Genomic DNA, 22,843 nt, shown 5'->3' with positions numbered 1-22,843 from the left:
TTTTCTGCTAAGGGGACAGGACAACTTCACCACATCAAAGGGACGATGGACGGGGCCATGTACTGTCAAATCTTGGGTGAGAACCTCCTTCCCTCAGCCAGGGCATTGAAAATGGGTCGTGGATGGGTATTCCAGCATGACTATGACCCAAAACACACAGCCAAGGCAACAAAGGAGTGACTCAAGAAGAAGCACATTAAGGTCCTGGAGTGGCCTAGCCAGTCTCCAGACCTTAATCCCATAGAAAATCTGTGGAGGGATCTGAAGGTTCGAGTGCCAAACGTCAGGCTCGAAACCTTAATGACTTGGAGAAGATCTGCAAAGAGTAGTGGGACAAAATCCCTCCTGAGATGTGTGCAAACCTGGTGGCCAACTACAATAAATTTCTGACCTCTGTGATTGCCAACAAGGGTTTTGCCACCAAGTACTAAGTCATGTTTTGCAGAGGGGTCAAATACTTAGTTCCTTCATTAAAATGCAAATCAATTTATAAAATTTTTGACATGCGTTTTTCTGGATTTTTGTTGTTGTTATTCTGTCTCTCACTGTTCAAATAAACCTACCATTAAAAGTATAGACAGACCATGTCTTTGTCAGTGGGCAAACGTACAAAATCAGCAGGGGATCAAATACGTTTTTCCCTCACTTTTTCCCTCATAATATTATTTTAGCCAGCTCCTGTTATTATTTTAGATGTGTGTAAAAACCGCTCCATTTACAGTTGAAGTTGGAAGTTTACATAGACTTAGGTTGGAGTCATTAAAACTCGTTTTTCAACCACTCCACAAACTATAGTTTTGGCAAGTCGGTTAGGACATCTACTTTGTGCATGACACAAGTAATTTTTCCAACAATTGTTTACAGACAGATTATTTCATTTATAATTCACTGTATCACAATTCCAGTGGGTCAGAAGGTTACATACACGAAGTTGACTGTGCCTTTAAACAGCTTGGAAAATTCCAGAAAATGATGTAATGGCTTTAGAAGCATCTGAATGGCTAATTGACATCATTTGAGTCAATTGGAGGTGTACCTGTGGATGTATTTCAAGGCCTACCTTCAAACTCAGTGCCTCTTTGCTTGACATCATGGGAAAATCAAAAGAAATCAGCCAAGACCTCAGAAAAATAATTGTAGACCTCCACAAGTCTGGTTCATCCTTGGGAGCAATTTCCAAACGCCTGAAGGTACTACGTTCATCTGTACAAACAATAGTACGCAAGTATAAACACCATGGGACCACGCAGCTGTCATACCGCTCAGGAAGGAGACGCGTTCTGTCTCCTAGAGATGAACGTACTTTGGTGTGAAAAGTGCAAATCAATCCCAGAACAACAGCCAAGGATCTTGTGAAGATGCTGGAGGAAACAGGTACAAAAGTATCTATATCCACAGTAAAACGAGTCCTATATCGACATAACCTGAAAGGCCGCTCAGCAAGGAAGAAGCCACTGCTCCAAAACCGCCATAAAAAAGCCAGACTACGGTTTGCAACTGCACATGGGAACAAAGATCGTACTTTTTGGAGAAATGTCCTCTGGTCTGATGAAACAAAAATAGAGCTGTTTGGCAATAATGACCATCGTCATGTTTGGAGGAAAAAGGGGAACTTGCAAGCCGAAGAACACCATCCCAAACGTGAAGCACTGGGGTGGCAGCATCATGCTGTGGGGGTGCTTTGCTGCAGGAGGGACTAGTGCACTTCACAAAATAGATGGCATCATGCGGAAGGAAAAGTATGTAGATATATTGACGCAACATCTCAAGACATCAGTCAGGAAGTTAAAGCTTGGTCGCAAATGGGTCTTCCAAATGGACAATGACCCCAAGCATACTTCCAAAGTTGTGGCAAAATGACTTAAGGACAACAAAGTCATGGTATTGGAGTGGCCATCACAAAGCCCTGACCTCAATCCTATAGAAAATGTGTGGGCAGAACTGAAAAAGCGTGTGCGAGCAAGGAGGCCTACAAACCTGACTCATTTACACCAGCACTGTCGGGAGGAATGGGCCAAAATTCACCCAACTTATTGTGGGACGCTTGTGGAAGGCTACCCGAAACGTTTGACCCAAGTTAAACAATTTAAAGGCAATGCTATCAAATACTAATTGAGTGTATGTAAACTTCTGACCCACTGGGAATGTGATGAAATAAATAAAAAGTGAAATAAATAATTCTCTCTACTATTATTCTGACATTTCACATCCTTAAAATAAAGTGGTGATCCTAACTGACCTAAAACAGGGGATTTTTACTTGGATTAAATGTCAGGAATTGTGAAAAACTGAGTTTAAATGTATTTGGCTAAGGTGTATGTAAACTTCCGACTTCAACTGTACCTAGGCCATATGCCCATCATGTAGCGAGAGATGAGATAATCTGGTGACTCTCATATTTAGAAACATTTAAGTTAGTTTCGATATATTAAAAAATAAGCCCTTATAGTAGGCTACCCTTACCCTAACGAAAGACGGTTCAACATTAATGCATCTGGTGTCATTTTTATCCTGACCATTCATTAGCCCAGGAGCATAGCCATTAAAAGTTTCTAAATGGTTTACTCGTGAGGCTTTTGCCGACATGCTTTTGCATTATTCACATAGCCCTACCTGCAGTGCATAATCCATTCGGCTTAAATCCATCCTCATTTCCAAAGAGCGCTCCTCCAAACATAGGTTATTCAACATTTTCAGTCCTATAACGCCATATCAACAGTAGGCCTAGGCTATATTTTGCTTATTGAGAATGTGCCTCACACATACAATACAATTTAGGGGGCTTAGTATTTTTTATTTGAGAAGTGCAATGCATAAAGGCCTATACTCGTTCAAGTCAATCACAACAATGTTGACTGTCAACACTCCAAACATTGAGCAAACACTGGATGTTTTATTTTACTGTTGCTATCACTCGTTACTGTAGCCCAGGCATGGGCAACTTTGACGGGGGTGGGGGCCACAAAAAAACTGAACTCCTCATGAGGGGCCGCAGTGGCTCGTGGGTCTGAGTACCCACATCCATCCCCCCACACCTTGCGTACAAAACATTTTAGTGGCCCCCCTCGTGACAGCTAAAAGAGAAAAAAAAACGTTTTCAAGTACATTTTCTTCACCTCTACACATTTTGCCATGGGGCGGAGAGAAGATTTAGCAATTTTCTAACACATTTCATGCAATTCTACTCATTTTGCCATAGGGTGGAGTTTTTTATGTGATAACTGATGATCAAGGGAGTCACCCCAGTCAGTAATTCGACTATGCTTACTACAAGTTTAGATAGCTGGCCGCTAGACTAACTTACCAATCAAAAATGTTTTTGCTGACATGGGCTAATTGAGGGACTGCTGATGCACAACCACATTTTGAAATGTGATTATTCTAATTCTCAACAGTAAGTTGAGACCCCGACAGTTCCCGAGTTAGTTTTTTTGATGTTGTTTTTTTATTGGTCCGGTGGGCTGCCAGTTGCCCATCCCTGCTGTAGCCTATGCTATTTAGGCACTGATCAAAATTTACTGGGGGGAGTGGTGGTCCAAAATAGGGGAGGGTTGTCAAACTTTTTGCTTTAGGGAGGGTTGTGTGTTTTTTATTTTTTTTATTGGGCACATGAAAGGGTATTGCATTTTTTCCCTGGTTTACATTTGCTTTTCTGCTTGTATTTGACCTATAAACAATTGCTTGACTTACTTTTGCTATTACCCTAATAAAGTTGAGAAACGTTTGTGAAGGTTTGGTATGGTGTGGCTATTATTAAGCCTTAGATACTACAGGCCTATGATATGAAGGCAGTGCGCCCTGGTGCTCCAACTGACTCCGACAGTTGCACTTGAGGTGAGGAAGACTGTTTCAGGCCTACCAGAGTTACTCCTATAATCAAAAAATATAATATTTATCTTTATACAAAATATTCTGATCGAAAAATTTCTAATTAGCCTCCTTCTTTACATCTATATGTGAATAATTTCAGGAAACTAGGCATATGTGGCACGTCACTACTTGACAGGAGAGGCATTTCAATGTTTTTGGGCAGAAATGCCTTCTGGAACATGTGAATGTTCATGTGACTTAATAACAAACTTGTATGCCATCTGTAAATACGAATACAATTGTTAAATTACGAGCCTAGTTGGTTTAGCAACGGAAAAAGACAGGAACCTTCCCGTTAGCCATGATTGGATGAGATATTGAATGGGCTGGATATGCTGAGAGATTAGTTCGGATTGGTCTGCCATGTAGCACGCTTCTATCTATGACATGAGCTGCTCTGTATGTGTAGGTAATCCTTTCTAACGCGGCTTTTTTGAAAGATATCATGAAGAATTGTGATAATGTTGCTAATGCTCTCCACTCTCCACTCTCTGGAGGACCAAGTTTTGAAATCAGTGGAATGCCCGGTTGAAGCAGAGTATTATAGCTAAGGAGATGGAGAAAATTCTCATGTTTGATATGCAGAGGGACTCAAAAAGAGAACACACAGAAGGCGATTGTATAAAACACCTGTCTCCGGATTACATCTTCAAACTAAGGGCATCCATGGCATCAGTGACAGAGGGAGAAGCGTTCATCCATGTATACGGGTAAGAGAGTCTAGCTAGCTACATTTTCAGAAATTATGCGTTTCTAATTGTGTCAGAAAGTGGTTAAAGCGTACTGTTAGCTAGCTAGTGTATGATCTGTGTAGTAATATTATTCGTATCACAGGCCATTTGCATTGCTAGTTATAGCCTAATGTTAGCTAGCTAGCCAACATTGAACCTAGTTGGTTAGCTTTAGCTACCTGTAGATTCATGCAAGGTAGTAACGTTATGAGTTGGGATTATGGTTCATTGTTTAGCTAGCTAGCTACATGTCTAAACAAAAGACTCCACTATGCAAGTAAGCATTTCACTGTACCGTTTACACCTTCTGTATCCTGTGCATGTGACAAATACACTTAGATTTTATATAGGTGTATGTTTACCAAAGACAGTAATGTGAAGAACAACATGACCTTCACCAAAGTCAAATTAGGATATAACGTTAGGCCAACGAGACAGTGTCCGAGTTCTAAAATTCTCCGGTAGAATGCCCTGCTTTTATTTTGTCCCACTCACAACCGTAAGCTATTTTCTGTAATTAGCTCGCCATTAACTTGTAAATAATGATCTTGTTGTGAGTTTATTTTCCTGTAATAATGAGTACAAATTAGCTAAAGTTAAGACGTTGTCAGTTATATGATGTGGTCATTATTTGACTTAACGTTAGCTAACTAGCTAACAAGTTAGAAACAAACCAAAACATTGTTTAGAAAGTTGCTTGTAGTTGCCTGGTTTGCTACAATGGCTTGCGAAAGTATTCACCTCCCTTGGCATTTTTCCTATTTTGTTGCCTTACAACCTGGAATTAAAATTGATTTTTTTGTATCATTTGATTTACACAACATGCCTACCACTTTGAAGATGCAAAATAAAAAAATGTGTGAAATAAGACAAAAAGACAGAGTCAATACTTTGTAGAGCCACCCTTTGCAGCACTTACAGCTGCAAGTCTCTTGGGGTATGTCTCTATAAGTTTGGCACATCTAGCCACTGGGATTTTTGCCCATTCTTCAAGGCAAAACTGCTCCAGCTCCTTCAAGTTGGATGGGTTCCGCTGGTGTACAGCAATCTTTAAGTCATACCACAGATTCTCAATTGGACTGAGGTCTGGGCTTTGACTAGGCCATTCCAATACATTTAAATGTTTCCCCTTAAACCACTCAAGTGTTGCTTTAGCAGTATGCTTAGGGTCATTGTCCTGCTGGAAGGTGAACCTCCGTCCCAGTCTGAAATCTCTGGAAGACTGAAACAGGTTTCCCTCAAGAATTTCCCTGTATTTAGCGCCATCCATCATTCCTTCAATTCTGACCAGTTTCCCAGTCCCTGCCGATGAAAAACATCCCCACAGCATGATGCTGCCACCACCATGCTTCACTGTGGGGATGGTGTTCTCTGGGTAATGAGAGGTGTTGGGTTTGTGCCAGACATAGCATTTTCCTTGATGGCCAAAACGCTCAATTTTAGTCTCATCTGACCAGAGTACCTTCTTATATATGTAGTCTCCCACATGCCTTTTGGCGAACACCAGACATGTTTGCTTATTTTTTTCTTTAAGCAATGGCTTTTTTCTGGCCACTCTTCCGTAAAGCCCAGCTCTGTGGAGTGTACGGCTTAAAGTGGTCCTATGGACAGATACTCCAATCTCCGCTGTGGAGCTTTGCAGCTCCTTCAGGGTTATCTTTGGTCTCTCTGTTGCCTCTCTGATTAATGCCCTCCTTGCCTGGTCTGTGAGTTTTGGTGGGCGGCCCTCTCTTGGCAGGTTTGTTGTGGTTCCATATTCTTTCAATTTTTTAAATAATGGATTTAATGGTGCTCCGTGGGATGTTCAAAGTTTCTCCACAACTTTGTCCCTGACCTGTTTGGAGAGCTCCTTGGTCTTCATGGTGCCCCTTGCTTAGTGGTGTTGCAGACTCTGGGGCCTTTGAGAACAGGTGTGTGTATATATACTGAGATCATGTGACACTTAGATTGCACACAGGTGGACATTATTTAACTAATTATGTGACTTTTAAAGGTAATTGGTTGCACCAGGTCTTATTTAGGGCCTTCGTAGCAAAGGGGGTGAATACATACAGTGGGGAGAACAAGTATTTGATACACTGCCGATTTTGCAGGTTTTCTTACTTACAAAGCATGTAGAGGTCTGTAATTTTTATCATAGGTATACTTCAACTGTGAGAGACGGAATCTAAAACAAAAATCCAGAAAATCACATTGTATGATTTTTAAGTCATGATCATTGATGCCCCACGAGGTGAGATCTTGCATGGAGCCCCAGACCACCGAGGTTGATTGACCGTCATCTTGAACTTCTTCCATTTTCTAATAATTGTGCCAACAGTTGTTGCCTTCTCACCAAGCTGCTTGCCTATTGTCCTGTAGCCCATCCCAGCCTTGTGCAGGTCTACAATTTTATCCCTGATGTCCTTACACAGCTCTCTGGTCTTGGCCATTGTGGAGAGGTTGGAGTCTGTTTGATTGAGTATGTGGACAGGTGTCTTTTATACAGGTAACGAGTTCAAACAGGTGCAGTTAATACAGGTAATGAGTGGAGAACAGGAGGGCTTCTTAAAGAAAAACTAACAGGTCTGTGAGAGCCGGAATTCTTACTGGTTGGTAGGTGATCAAATACTTATGTCATGCAATAAAATGCAAATTAATTACTTAAAAATCATACAATGTGATTTTCTGGATTTTTGGATAAAAATTACAGACCTCTACATGCTTTGTAAGTAGGAAAACCTGCAAAATCGGCAGTGTATCAAATACTTGTTCTCCCCACTGTATGCACGCACCACTTTTCCATTATTTATTTTTTAGACGTTTTTGAAACAAGTAATTTTTTTCATTTCACTTCACCAATTTGGACTATTTTGTGTATGTCCATTACATGAAATCCAAATAAAAATCCATTTAAATTACAGGTTGAAATGCAACAAAATAGGAAAAACGCAAAGGAGGATGAAAACCTTTGCAAGGCACTGTAGATTTACATATACTAAATTCATTTTTAAACGGATGGGTTTATTGGTGTTAAAATACACCAGTTACGCTATTTTGGACCACCAGGCTACTGATGTCATGCAGCCTCTCGTTTTTGTGTTTATAATTTTTCATAACTACAACGACTAGTTTTATGTCAGATGACAATAGAATGTTCATGATGCTACTGCAACAACTGTATACAGACATGTCAATAGACGTAGTATAAACCAGCCTTTAGTCTTGAAATCTTTGGTTGTTTAGCACATGGCCTCACGTGAATCCTTAAAGAGATTGGTGGGGCTAATGCTTAAGAGGGTGTGAACAGTGCTGAATGGGTGTAGACAAAGAAGAGCTCTCTAGTAGGTGTACCAAAACATTCAAGGGTCATTTTCTCAAAAGTAGGGTTACAAGTTAATCAATCAATCAATCAATCAATTTTATTTTATATAGCCCTTCTTACATCAGCTAATATCTCGAAGTGCTGTACAGAAACCCAGCCTAAAACCCCAAACAGCTAGTAATGCAGGTGTAGAAGCACGGTGGCTAGGAAAAACTCCCTAGAAAGGCAAAACCTAGGAAGAAACCTAGAGAGGAACCAGGCTATGAGGGGTGGCCAGTCCTCTTCTGGCTGTGCCGGGTGGAGATTATAACAGAACCATGCCAAGATGTTCAAAAATGTTCATAAGTGACAAGCATGGTCAAATAATAATCAGGAATAAATCTCAGTTGGCTTTTCATAGCCGATCATTAGAGTTTAAAACAGCAGGTCTGGGACAGGTAGGGGTTCCATAACCGCAGGCAGAACAGTTTAAACTGGAATAGCAGCAAGGCCAGGCGGACTGGGGACAGCAAGGAGTCACCACGGCCGGTAGTCCCGACGTATGGTCCTAGGGCTCAGGTCTCTCAGTTGGCTTTTCATAGCCGATCATTTAGAGTTGAAAACAGCAGGTCTGGGACAGGTAGGGGTTTCGTGAGCCGCAGGCAGAACAGTTGAAACTGGAATAGCAGCAAGGCCAGGCGGACTGGGGACAGCAAGGTGTCATCATGCCCGGTAGTCCTGACGTATGGTCCTAGGGCTCAGGTTCTCAGAGAGAAAGAGAGAACGAGAGAATTAGAGAGAGACATACTTAAATTCACACAGGACACTGGATAAGACAGGAGAAGTACTCCAGGTATAACCAACTAACCCCAGCCCCCCGACACATAAACTACTGCAGCATAAATACTGGAGGCTGAGACAGGAGCGGTCCGGAGACACTGTGGCCCCATCCGAAGAAACCACGGACAGGGCCAAACAGGAAGGATATAACCCCACCCACTCCGCCAAAGCACAGCCCCCGCACCACTAGAGGGATATCCCCAACCACCAACTTACAATCCTGAGACAAGGCCGAGTATAGCCCACAGAGGTCTCCACCACAGCACAAACCAAGGGGGGCGCCAACCCAGACAGGAAGATCACGTCAGTAACTCAACCCACTCAAGTGACGCACCCCTCCCAGGGACGGCATGAAAGAGCACCAGCAAGCCAGTGACTCAGCCCCTGCAACAGGGTTAGAGGCAGAGAACCCCAGTGGAGAGGGGAACCGGCCCGGCAGAGACAGCAAGGGCTGTTCGTTGCTCCAGCCTTTCCCGTTCACCTTCACACTCCTGGGCCAGACTACACTCAATCATATGACCTACTGAAGAGATAAGTCTTCAGTAAAGACTTAAAGGTTGAGACCGAGTCTGCGTCTCTCACATGGGTAGGCAGACTGTTCCATAAAAATGGAGATCTATAGGAGAAAGCCCTGCCTCCCGCTGTTTGCTTAGAAATTCTAGGGACAATTAGGAGGCCTGCGTCTTGTGACCGTAGCGTACGTATTGGTATGTACGGCAGGACCAACTCGGAAAGATAGGTAGGAGCAAGCCCATGTAACGCTTTATAGGTTAACAGTAAAACCTTGAAATCAGCCCTTGCCTTAACAGGAAGCCAGTGTAGGGAAGCTAGCACTGGAGTAATATGATCAAATTTCTTGGTTCTAGTCAGGATTCTAGCAGCCGTATTTAGCACTAACTGAAGTTTATTTAGTGCTTTATCCGGGTAGCCGGAAAATAGAGCATTGCAGTAGTCTAATCTAGAAGTAACAAATGCATGGATTAATTTTTCTGCATCATTTTTGGACAGAAAATTTCTGATTTTTGCAATGTTACGTAGATGGAAAAAAGCTGTCCTTGAAACAGTCTTGATATGTTCGTCAAAAGAGAGATCAGGGTCAAGAGTAACGCCTAGGTCCTTCACAGTTTTATTTGAGACGACTTTACAACCATCAAGATGAATTGTCAGATTTAACAGAAGATCTCTTTGTTTCTTGGGACCTAGAACAAGCATCTCTGTTTTGTCCGAGTTTAAAAGTAAAAGTTTTCAGCCATCCACTTCCTTATGTCTGAAACACAGGCTTCTAGCGAGGGCAATTTTGGGGCTTCACCATGCTTCATTGAAATGTACAGCTGTGTGTCATCCGCATAGCAGTGAAAGTTAACATTATGTTTTCGAATAACATCCCCAAGAGGTAAAATATATAGTGAAAACAATAGTGGTCCTAAAACGGAACCTTGAGGAACACCGAAATGTACAGTTGATTTGTCGGAGGACAGACCATTCACAGAGACAAACTGATATCTTTCCGACAGGTAGGATCTAAACCAGGCCAGAACTTGTCCGTGTAGACCAATTTGGGTTTCCAGTCTCTCCAAAAGAATGTGGTGATCGATGGTGTCAAAGGCAGCACTAAGGTCTAGTAGCACGAGGACAGATGCAGAGCCTCGGTCTGACGCCATTAAAAGGTCATTTACCACCTTCACAAGTGCAGTCTCAGTGCTATGATGGGGTCTAAAACCAGACTGAAGCATTTCGTATACATTGTTTGTCTTCAGAAAGGCAGTGAGTTGCTGCGCAACAGCTTTTTCTAAAATTTTTGAGAGGAATGGAAGATTCGATATAGGCCGATAGTTTTTTATATTTTCCGGGTCAAGGTTTGGCTTTTTCAAGAGAGGCTTTATCACTGCCACTTTTAGTGAGTTTGGTACACATCCGGTGGATAGAGAGCTGTTTATTATGTTCAACATAGGAGGGCCAAGCACAGGAAGCAGCTCCTTCAGCAGTTTAGTAGGAATAGGATCCAGTATGCAGCTTGAAGGTTTAGAGGCCATGATTATTTTCATCATTGTGTCAAGAGATATAGTACTAAAACACTTAAGTGTCTCTCCCGATCCCAGGCCCTCGCAGAGCTGTGCAGATCCAGGACAGCTAAGCCCTGGAGGAATACGCAGATTCAAAGAGGAGTCCGTAATTTGCTTTCTAATGGTCATGATCTTTTCCTCAAAGAAGTTCATGAATTTATCACTGCTGAAGTGAAAACCATCCTCTCTTGGGGAATGCTGCTTTTTAGTTAGCTTTGCAACAGTATCAAAAAGAAATTTTGGATTGTTCTTATTTTCCTCGATTAATTTGGAAAAGTAGGATGATCGAGCAGCAGTGAGGGCTCTTCGGTACTGCACGGTACTGTCTTTCCAAGCTAGTCGGAAGACTTCCAGTTTGGTGTGGCGCCATTTCCGTTCCAATTTCCTGAAGCTTGCTTCAAAGCTCGGGTATTTTCTGTATACCAGGGAGCTAGTTTCTTATGACAAATGTTTTTCGTTTTTAGGGGTGCAACTGCATCTAGGGTATTGCGCAAGGTTAAATTGAGTTCCTCAGTTAAGTGGTTAACTGATTTTTGTCCTCTGACGTCCTTGGGTAGGCAGAAGGAGTCTGGAAGGGCATCAATGAATTTTTGTGTTGTCTGAGAATTTATAGCACGACTTTTGATGCTCCTTGGTTGGGGTCTGAGCAGATTATTTGTTGCGATTGCAAACGTAATAAAATGGTGGTCCGATAGTCCAGGATTTTGTGGAAAAACATTAAGATCTACAACATTTATTCCATGGGACAAAACTAGGTCCAGAGTATGACTGTGGCAGTGAGTAGGTCCAGAGACATGTTGGACAAAACCCACTGAGTCGATAATGGCTCCGAAAGACTTTTGGAGTGGGTCTGTGGACTTCTCCATGTGAATATTAAAATCACCAAAAATTAGAATATGATCTGCTATGACTACAAGGTCTGATAGGAATTCAGGAAACTCAGAGAGGAACGCTGTATATGGCCCAGGAGGCCTGTAAACAGTAGCTATAAAAAGTGATTGAGTAGGCTGCATAGATTTCATGACTAGAAGCTCGAAAGATGAAAACGTCATTTTTTTTTTGTAAATTGAAATTTGCTATCGTAAATGTTAGCAACACCTCCGCCTTTGCGGGATGCACGGGGAATATGGTCACTAGTGTAACCAGGAGGTGAGGCCTCATTTAACACAGCAAATTCATCAGGCTTAAGCCATGTTTCAGTCAGGCCAATCACATCAAGATTATGATCAGTGATTAGTTCATTGACTATGACTGCCTTTGAAGTGAGGGATCTAACATTAAGTAACCCTATTTTGAGATGTGAGGTATCACGATCTCTTTCAATAATGGCAGGAATGGAGGAGGTCTTTATCCTAATAAGATTGCTAGGGTGAACACCACCATGTTTAGTTTTGCCCAACCTAGGTCGAGGCACAGACACAGTCTCAATGGGTATGGCTGAGCTGACTACACTGACTATGCTATTGGCAGACTCCACTAAGCTGGCAGGTTGGCTAACAGCCTGCTGCCTGGCCTGCACCCTATTTCACTGTAATCAACTTTCAAAGCAGAATTACTTTCCCATTGTTCCTCAACTGTAGTGTATGATATACAATTTTCTAGCTCGGAGTCTCTACTTTTATCCAATGTAAAAAACACAATTTCTAGTTTTGCTACTAAAGACCGAATCGAGCCAGTCGGTCACATATCTGTATAGCAGACGAAGTAGCCATCTGACATAGCATGCCACCGGCATATCTCTATCTCTAACTCTATCTCTCTGAGGTTAGACCTAAGTTTCTCTTCCTTTATAAAGGATATACACTACCGGTCAAAAGTTTTAGAACACCTACTCATTCAAGGGATTTCCTTTATTTTTACTATTTTCTACATTGTAGAATAATAGTGAAGACATCAAAACTATTAAATAACACATATGGAATCATGTTGTAACCAAAAAAGTGTTAAACAAATCAAAATATATTTTATATTTGAGATTCTTCAAAGTAGCCACCCATTGCCTTGATAACAGCTTTGCACATTGGCATTCTCTCAACCAGCTTCACCTGGAATGCTTTTCCAACAGTCTTGAAGGAGTTCCCACATATGCTGAGCACTTGTTGGCTGCTTTTCCTTCACTCTGCGGTCCGACTCATCTCAAACCATCTCAATTGGGTTGAGGTCGGAGGATTGTGGAGGCCAGGTCATCTGATGCAGCACTCCATCACTCTCCTTCTTGGTAAAATAGCCCTTACACAGCCTGGAGGTGTGTTGGTTCATTGTCCTGTTGAAAAACAAATGATAGTCCCACTGAGCCCAAACCAGATGGGATGGCGTATCGCTGCAGAATGCTGTGGTAGCCATGCTGGTTAAGTGTACCTTGAATTCTAAATAAATCAGAGTGTCACCAGCAAACGGTGGGAAATACACATGCGGAGATCATCCGTTCACCCACACGGCGTCTAACAAAGACACAGCGGTTGGAACCAAAAATCTCAAATTTGGAGATTGCTCGTGTTTCTTTTACATTTACATTTACGTCATTTAGCAGACGCTCTTATCCAGAGCGACTTACAAATTGGTGCATTCACCCTATAGCCAGTGGGATAACCACTTTACAATTTTTTTTATTTAAAAAAAAATAAAAATTGGGGGGGTAGAAGGATTACTTTATCCCAGGTATTCCTTAAAGAGGTGGGGTTTCAAATGTCTCCGGAAGGTGGTGAGTGACTCCGCTGTCCTGGCGTCGTGAGGGAGCTTGTTCCACCATTGGGGTGCCAGAGCAGCGAACAGTTTTGACTGGGCTGAGCGGGAACTATGCTTCCGCAGAGGAAGGGGAGCCAGCAGGCCAGAGGTGGATGAACGCAATGCCCTCGTTTGGGTGTAGGGACTGATCAGAGCCTGAAGGTACGGAGGTGACAAGTGCCTGGATTAGGACCTGTGCCGCTTCCTGTGTAAGGCAGGGTCGTACTCTCCGAATGTTGTAGAGCATGAACCTACAGGATCGGGTCACCGCCTTGATGTTAGCGGAGAACGACAGGGTGTTGTCCAGGGTCACGCCAAGGCTCTTCGCACTCTGGGAGGAGGACACAACGGAGTTGTCAACCGTGATGGCGAGATCATGGAATGGGCAGTCCTTCCCCGGGAGGAAGAGCAGCTCCGTCTTGCCAAGGTTCAGCTTGAGGTGGTGATCCGTCATCCATACTGATATGTCTGCCAGACATGCAGAGATGCGATTCGCCACCTGGTTATCAGAAGGGGGAAAGGAGAAGATTAGTTGTGTATCATCAGCGTAGCAATGATAGGAGAGGCCATGTGAGGATATGACAGAGCCAAGTGACTTGGTGTATAGCGAGAATAGGAGAGGGCCTAGAACTGAGCCCTGGGGGACACCAGTGGTGAGAGCACGTTTCTTGGCCCAAGCAAGTCTCTTCTTCTTCTTATTGGTGTCCTTTAGTAGTGGTTTCTTTGCAGCAATTCGACCATGAAGGCCTGATTCACACAGTCTCCTCTGAACAGTTGATGCTGACACCAAGATAATTCCGTGTCCCCAGCCGAATTGGAGTTGATAACAATGCAAAGATGTCAATAATGCCGCTTTCACTTGCTAGTCGTAACTAGGAAACTCTGACATTTTCGACTTGCTAACCTAGGCGGAAGAGTCGGATCCCGAGTTTCCCACTTGGGAGATACCAGAATCAACCAATAGGAAGCTTTACACAAATAATTAAAGTTAAAATTAACTCTAAGGTTCCAATTTCCAACTAGCATGTGAACGTGGCATTAGCTACATAACTTGAGACAAACGCATGCAGTATGTCAGTGGCCAAGCCCTTATCACACCTACAACTTGTTTATTCTTTCAAACACAGCCCTGTAGCACTACCGCCAGCTATTGCGTTCATAATAACAGCTGTGAAAATAGAAAACATATTTCTGACACACCCCCGGACCTATAGCGCTACTGCCAGTGCTTAGATTGCATTAGGTTTGTTAAAATAGAGCCCTGAGTGTTTTGCTTAAATGTTGTACTCTAGAGGAGAGTCGCTCAGTGTCACAATTTTTCAGAGTGCTGATATTGCTGATTTTCCCGATTTTCCCTTTACTGTTTTTTTTATTTATTTTTTATTGGTGACAGGGCTACTACTTTCACACGGACAACCCCTACAAGGACTGGCCCAACGCATTTAAGGAGGGGTTTCGAAAGTCCAAAGAGGGAGACCTGCCCAACGCTGTGCTGTTACTGGAGGGGGCCATTTTACAGGATCCCCAGGACTCAGAGGTGAACAGGCACAGGGGGCTGATGAGACACAGGCACAGTAATCACACACATTTCCAGCATGACTTTCACACCGGACCATAATATACTGGCACCAACTGCCAATCAGCCTGTTCAGACAACACCATAACTCTGAACTTCACAAATCATGTGTACGGTCGACACTCAGGGAGCGCTAAGTGGCTGACGCTGATTGCTAGTGGAGGACTGGGGAATTATACTGTTAATAGAGTTGTTTACTGTAGCAAAACTACCCTGTCTTCATCTCCTAATGAGAATTGTCTGCAGAGACTCACAAATTGAGTATCAATGTCAATTCACAAAATAAACCAGAACGCAGCTTAACCTACATAGATCATATTTGTTTCTTCACAGAGACTGAAAGATACATGTAATCTAGTGTGTTTAGATTGCAGAATCAGCTTGCTGTCCAAATGCAATTGTCGTTGGATGGTATGGAGATTCAAAGTTGGGTTTCAGGACTTATCAGGTACACCTAATGAATTTGGTTGGTTGCCAAGTATCTCGAGTGAGCCTTTGCGAAAGTGGCATGTGAAATATGCCCCGCAACTTTATCTCATTAATTCATTCTTGTTGGCTCTTTAGAACAATACAATACCAGGATGCATCATCTTAATAGGAAACCCCCAATACCAGAGTGAGGAGGCTCAACAATCCTAAATTAACTTGGCTGGCACAACACTACTGTTTCTGTCAGAAGACAAAGCTCAAAGCTAATCACCTTGCAATGTTAATTGCCGCAATTGTATTTTGATGTGTCCTAACTTCCCTTTAGACAAACTTCAGACAAAAGTTTGTATTGCAGAGACTGTTTGAGATACAAGATGCTTCCTGACTGTTCTGTTCTTTACCAACGGCAGAAGCGGCTGTGTGAGTGGTACTGAGAGCATTGACTGCGAGTGAGTCATCCTATGCCCCAGAGTTCTGAGCTCTGCATCTGGACCACACAGTCTCTCCTTAGAGAGGGTGTTAAGCCCAGGTGATGACCCTGTTGTTCAATGCTCCCCATTGTCTCCCCAGGCTTGGCAAGTGTTGGGGACCACCCAGGCCGAGAATGAGAACGAGCAGGCTGCTATTGTCTCCCTCCAGAGGTAAGGAGGTGTTACTGCCCAACGTGGACCCATAGGCTCCACCACAAACATGGCAATACACTGCATGCATTTGTCACTTCTCTGTAGTTTCCAATATTCCTCAGCTGCTTCAGAAATGTATAGCCATCTTAGATGAAAACCATTTTTGATGTTAAAGTTAGATATTGTATCTAAGATATTCAAAGCCCTGGTCCTAGGCTAGGCTACTACTACATTTTATCGACTGGCTCGGTCTACAGCCATGAAAGAAAATACATTTATATTTTTTCCTCCGAATATACGTGCCACATGGTTCAGTGGTTTCTATCAGAGAGCCAAAGGTGGCGGGCTCCACGAGTGGAAAGATGGCCCATTTTATATTACCTTGTCAGAAGGTAGATAGGACAAACAACAGATCAAACAACAGCTTGATCCATCTGTGAGAATGTAAACACTTAGAAGGAAATCGAAAGAGACACAGAACAGCAACAAATGCTGATCCAATTAAATGTGCATTTCATAAGATCCTAGGCCAATGCTTGGATTTCATTAGCTGCAGATGAATGCAATCATCTCGTACGAAGGAACAAAATTCAATCGAGTGCATTTGGGTTAATTAATCATTGGTGTTAAAACAAATGGTTTAAAACTGTAAAGCTTTTATATAATCTCCTCAGAATGACTAATCTCCTGAAATACAGCACTGTTCTATTATTAATATCACAATACTTTTATTTTCTAGTATATTTTCTGTTTACATTGCGTTTTTGTAGCCCCATTGTGTATTCCTGAGAAGTCTGAATTAGAGAACTCTGAGAAAAAGTTTTTTTGTAGCAGATAACACATTATCTTAAAAGATGAACGGAGCATCTGCACTGTATACCAATTGTAAACTAACTTTATATAACAGTCAGAGACCCATGGCACAGTAGCAAGTCTGCCCAAAATAATTCGGTTTTCCTGGGATTACAAGGAAGTTGGAGCATTGGCTGTCAGTCTGTCACAAATCCCAGTGGAACATTATTTTGATGAAAGACAAATCGAGTGCTCACTAATCCTTGTTGTTCATCCAACATAGCTCTTTTTAATATCTCATAATATTATAGTTCTGATGCCACAGCAACACTGCGAACAAGATAAAACAATTTTCTTGTTAACTTCAAAAGTGGAGAGTAGCAACAGCAATTGCAAGCCCCAAAGTAACTCATATGAACCAAATGCTTTTGAAGGCAATATGCTAGCCTGGGATACTTGTATGTCACCCCAAGAGGGGACTGGTCCTTGCCACCTGACCCCAGGCATCATTAGGTGCCTCCTGATGTTCCTTAGCTGTGGCCTGTCAAAATTAGTGTCCGTCAAACCCTTTGAAGTGCTCACTACCCCCATTCACCCCCTCTCTCTGTATCTCCAGGTGTCTGGAGCTCCACCCCAACAACCTCCAGGCCCTCATGGCCCTTGCGGTGAGCCTGACCAACACGGGCATGAGGCAGGATGCCTGCGAGGTGCTGTTGTGCTGGCTCCGCCACAACTCTAAGTACAATCACCTGCTGAAGGACAAGAGCCACCTGGCGGGCTCCCCAGGCTGCCAACGTAGGATGTCTCGTGTCTCTACTGTGGGCAGGTATGAGAGGTAGAGTATAAGGACTGGATAGCACTAGCATAGATCCCATAGGTGTAAGTAAGTGCATGCTCATTTTGTAGGAGAACGGTATAGGATGACTGTACAATATGGAGAAAGAGAAGAGATGCAGGCCATTCAGAATTACACAGTTAACATTGGAGAAGTATGATCTGCTATAGTAAGTGCCGGGGCACCTTCATTCAACAGCACTAAATCTGACATCTATTACTTTTTTAAAGCACATTGCTGGCACTCTCTCTCTCTCTCGCCTTTACAGTCTCTTAGCCTGAGCACCGTGACAATATTACAGAATGGCTCATTGATGCATATTTTATGCTATGGTGTGCTTTATGTCTCCCGCTCAGTTATGTTATTTTTAGCCGTGCCGTTTTAGAAACTCAGTTGTTTCAGTGCAATGACTATTACCTCCTGTCATAAATGAAAGGAAACGTCATTTCAAGGTTTTTCAACCACAGCTGGTGTCGGTGTAATTTTCTTGCCGATCGAGCAAGCGTGCTCTCACATGTATTCATCGTTAAACAACCACTATTCAGGATGCTTTTTTCCTTTTAAGGGCATACTTTTAGGTGTCACATGAAAATAAATAAATATCAGTTAGGAGCCTATATAAACTGTAGGGAAAACATGACTTTATCAAATCCTCTATTCAACAGCGAGATGCAGGTACAGCCCCCTCTCAATCTCTCCCTCTCCTTCTTCCTCATCCTCCCTCTCCATCTCTCTCGCTTTCCCTCTCCATCTCCTCCCTTCCCCCACACTCAATCAGTATCGGCGATTGAATAAAGTGGACGCATGGGGATGGGCAGCGCCGTGGCAGGACTCTCTCAAGAGCATTACTCTGCTGGTTGCCAGTGTGTCTCTACTCCATATAGGCTCTAAGCCCTGTTTGTCTGCCCACAGCTCCCTACTGCCGGAGGTCAAGGAGTTGTTCCTGGAGGCTGCCCAGCACAACAGGGATACTGACCCAGACCTGCAGACGGGCCTGGGCGTGCTGTTCAACATCAGCGCCGAGTTCAACAAAGCTGTGGAGGCCTTCAATGCTGCTCTGTCGGTGCGGCCAGAGGTAGGGGGGCAGCGTAAACACACAAACACTGTGTTTGTCAATCTGACTTTACACACAAACGTGCGTACACACGCACACACATACACACTCTGATACACCTACTATGCACATGCACACACAATCTTGCACATGCAAACACACACACACAGACGACTGATCACGGTCACGTATCCCCAAAACACGACCCAAGATAGCGAGAGAAAGGAAGAGTTCATGCAAACAGAATCACTGAGGCACACCAAACTGTCACACAAATCACTGAAGCACTTCATCCCAAACTTGAGTGCTTTGGGCTGAGAAATCCAGTCTCATGAACTCCTGGTTCACCCTCCCTGCACTACAGCCTCTGCATGGTGCAGCTCAAGCCCGTATCCTTTAACACTAGGAGAGCAGAGAGCGTTGACTCAAAACAAATTTACTTTTTTAATTACTCTGCCATTTTTTACTGTGCCTTCAGAAAGTATTCACATCCCTTGACTTTTTCCACATTTTGTTGTGTTAAATCCTGCATTTAAAATTGATTAAATTGTGATTTTTGTGTCACTGGCCTACACACAATACCCCATAATGTCAAAGTGGAATTATGTTTTTAGACATTTTAACAAATTAATTAAACATGAAAAGCTGAAATGTCTTGATTCGATAAGTCGAACCCCTTTGTTATGGCAAGCCTAAATCACTTCAGGAGTAAAAATGTGCTTAACAAGTCACATAGTAAGTTGCACGGACTCACTCTGTGTGCAATAATAGTGTTTAACATGATTTTTTAAATGTCTACTTCATCTCTGTATCCCACACATACAGTGGGGGAAAAAAGTATTTAGTCAGCCACCAATTGTGCAAGTTCTCCCACTTAAAAAGATGAGAGAGGCCTGTAATTTTCATCATAGGTACACGTCAAATATGACAGACAAAATCAGGAAAAAAAATCCAGAAAATCACATTGTAGGATTTTTAATGAATTTATTTGCATATTATGGTGGAAAATAAGTATTTGGTCAATAACAAAAGTTTCTCAATACTTTGTTATATACCCTTTGTTGGCAATGACACAGGTCAAACGTTTTCTGTAAGTCTTCACAAGGTTTTCACACACTGTTGCTGGTATTTTGGCCCATTCCTCCATGCAGATCTCCTCTAGAGCAGTGATGTTTTGGGGCTGTCGCTGGGCAACACGGACTTTCAACTCCCTCCAAAGATTTTCTATGGGGGTTGAGATCTGGAGACTGGCTAGGCCACTCCAGGACCTTGAAATGCTTCTTACGAAGCCACTCCTTCGTTGCCCGGGCGGTGTGTTTGGGATCATTGTCATGCTGAAAGACCCAGCCACGTTTCATCTTCAATGCCCTTGCTGATGGAAGGAGGTTTTCACTCAAAATCTCACGATACATGGCCCCATTCATTCTTTCCTTTACACGGATCAGTCGTCCTGGTCCCTTTGCAGAAAAACAGCCCCAAAGCATGATGTTTCCACCCCCATGCTTCACAGTAGGTATGGTGTTCTTTGGATGCAACTCAGCATTCTATGTCCTCCAAACACGACGAGTTGAGTTTTTACCAAAAAGTTATATTTTGGTTTCATCTGACCATATGAAATTCTCCCAATCCTCTTCTGGATGTACTCTAGCAAACTTCAGACGGGCCTGGACATGTACTGGCTTAAGCAGGGGGACACGTCTGGCATTGCAGGATTTGAGTCCCTGGCGGCGTAGTGTGTTACTGATGGTAGGCTTTGTTACTTTGGTCCCAGCTCTCTGCAGGTCATTCACTAGGTCCCCCCGTGTGGTTCTGGGATTTTTGCTCACCGTTCTTGTGATCATTTTGACCCCACGGGGTGAGATTTTGCGTGGAGCCCCAGATCGAGGGAGATTATCAGTGGTCTTGTATGTCTTCCATTTCCTAATATTTGCTCCCACAGTTGATTTCTTCAAACCAAGCTGCTTACCTATTGCAGATTCTGTCTTCCCAGCCTGGTGCAGGTCTACAATTTTGTTCCTGGTGTCCTTTGACAGCTCTTTGGTCTTGGCCATAGTGGAGTTTGGAGTGTGACTGTTTGAGGTTGTGGACAGGTGTCTTTTATACTGATAACAAGTTCAAACAGGTGCCATTAATACAGGTAACGACTGGAGGACAGAGGAGCCTCTTAAAGAAGAAGTTACAGGTCTGTGAGAGCCAGAAATCTTGCTTGTTTGTAGGTGACCAAATACTTATTTTCCACCATAATTTGCAAATCAATTCATTAAAAATCCTACAATGTGATCTTCTGGATTTTTTTTTCTCATTTTGTCTGTCATAGTTGACGTGTACCTATGATGAAAATTACAGGCCTCTCTCATCTTTTTAAGTGGGAGAACTTGCACAATTGGTGGCTGACTAAATACTTTTTTTCCCCACTGTACTGTACAATTATCTGTAAGGTCCCTCAGTCGAGCAGTGAATTTGAAACACAGATTCAACCACAAAGACCAGGGAGGTTTTCCAATGCCTCAAAGAAGGGCACCTATTAGTAGTTGGGTACAAATAAAAAAACAGACATTGAATATCCCTTTGGGCATGGTGAAGTTATTTAATTACACTTTGGATGGTGTATCTATACACCCAGTCACTACAAAGATACAGGCGTCCTTCCTAACTCAGTTGCCGGAGAGGATGGAAACCGCTAAGGGATTTCACCATGAGGCCAATGGTGATTTTAAAACACTTATGAGTTTAATGGCTGTGATAGGAGAAAACTGAGGATGGATCAACAACATGTAGTTACTCCACAATACTAACCTAATTGACAGAGTGAAAAGAAGGAAGCCTGTACAGAATAAAAATATTGAAAAACATGCATCCTATTTGCAACAAGGCACTAAAGTAATGCAAAAAAAGTGGTAAAGCAATTCACTTTTTGTCCTGAATACCAAGTGTTATGTTTGGGGCAAATTAAATGCAACACAGAAAATGGGTCGTGGATGGGTATTCCAGCATGACAATGACCCAAAACACACAGCCAAGGCAACAAAGGAGTGGCTCAAGAAGAAGCACATTAAGGTCCTGGAGTGGCCTAGCCAGTCTCCAGACCTTAATCCCATAGAAAATCTGTGGAGGGAGCTGAAGGTTCAAGTTGCCAAACGTCAGCCTCGAAACCTTAATGACTTGGAGAAGATCTGCAAAGAGGAGTGGAACAAAATCCCTCTTGAGATGTGTGCAAACCTGGTGGCCAACTACAAGAAACGTCTGACCTCTGTGATTGCCAAAAAGGGTTTTGCCACCAAGTACTAAGTCATGTTTTGCAGAGGGGTCAAATACTTATTTCCCTCATTAAAATGCAAATCAATTTATAACATTTTTGACATGCGTTTTTCTGGATTTCTTTTTTGTTATCCTGTCTCTCACTGTTCAAATAAACCTACCATTAAAATTATAGACTGATAATTTCTTTGTCAGTGGGCAAACGTACAAAATCAGCAGGGGATCAAATACTTTTTTCCCTCACTGTATATCCCCAGGTGGGAGACACATCTAAGGAGTCAAGGACTGACTTAATGACGCAACCGAACCTTCCTCAAATGATCCTTGGAACTTCAGCGTTGCTAGGTTTTCACAGGGTGTTTTGCAACGTGAGGTAGAAATAATATACCACGGAGCATACAAGCCCAATCACACCACAGTACCTAAATTACAGTCATTTACACACGAAAGATACAGTGGAAGAACAGGCAAATTATGTACCGCTCTCAAAGATGCTTTATTGTAGTGTCGAAATTGCCGTTATATCACAGTCAAAATTCTACTTAATTTTACTTGCAATACTTCTACCAAAGTAGGCACTGTTCATTTCTGATTAGACTTCCCATTACACTACACAACAATTATCATTAGCAACAAATATGTTCCAATACTAAACCATTGTAGTGATGTAGCGCCTGATGGAATGAATCACAGTGCAAAAAAATCTGAGTCCATAAATCTGCCAATGAACCACATACCCTCAGTCGACAGTTGCTGGGTTCACAG

At 42.7% G+C, this 22,843-nt stretch overlaps 1 protein-coding gene across 1 annotated transcript in view; it reads left to right on the top strand.

Moving 5' to 3' along the window:
• The window catches only part of LOC121532944 (PEX5-related protein-like), a 220,362-nt gene that overhangs the window by 196,607 nt on the left and 912 nt on the right, over positions 1 to 22,843 (top strand). The window contains exons 8-11 of the mRNA XM_041838724.1: positions 14,905 to 15,048; positions 16,087 to 16,157; positions 17,548 to 17,757; positions 18,679 to 18,841. Of these exons, the coding sequence (XP_041694658.1) occupies positions 14,905 to 15,048; positions 16,087 to 16,157; positions 17,548 to 17,757; positions 18,679 to 18,841 (588 nt within the window). The remainder of the gene's footprint in view (positions 1 to 14,904; positions 15,049 to 16,086; positions 16,158 to 17,547; positions 17,758 to 18,678; positions 18,842 to 22,843) is intronic.

Source organism: Coregonus clupeaformis, chromosome 17 (genome assembly GCF_020615455.1).
Source record: "Coregonus clupeaformis isolate EN_2021a chromosome 17, ASM2061545v1, whole genome shotgun sequence".
Classification (NCBI taxonomy): Eukaryota; Metazoa; Chordata; class Actinopteri; order Salmoniformes; family Salmonidae; genus Coregonus; species Coregonus clupeaformis.
Note: the sequence above shows the minus strand (reverse complement) of the source record. Positions and strands in the feature narration are given on the sequence as shown.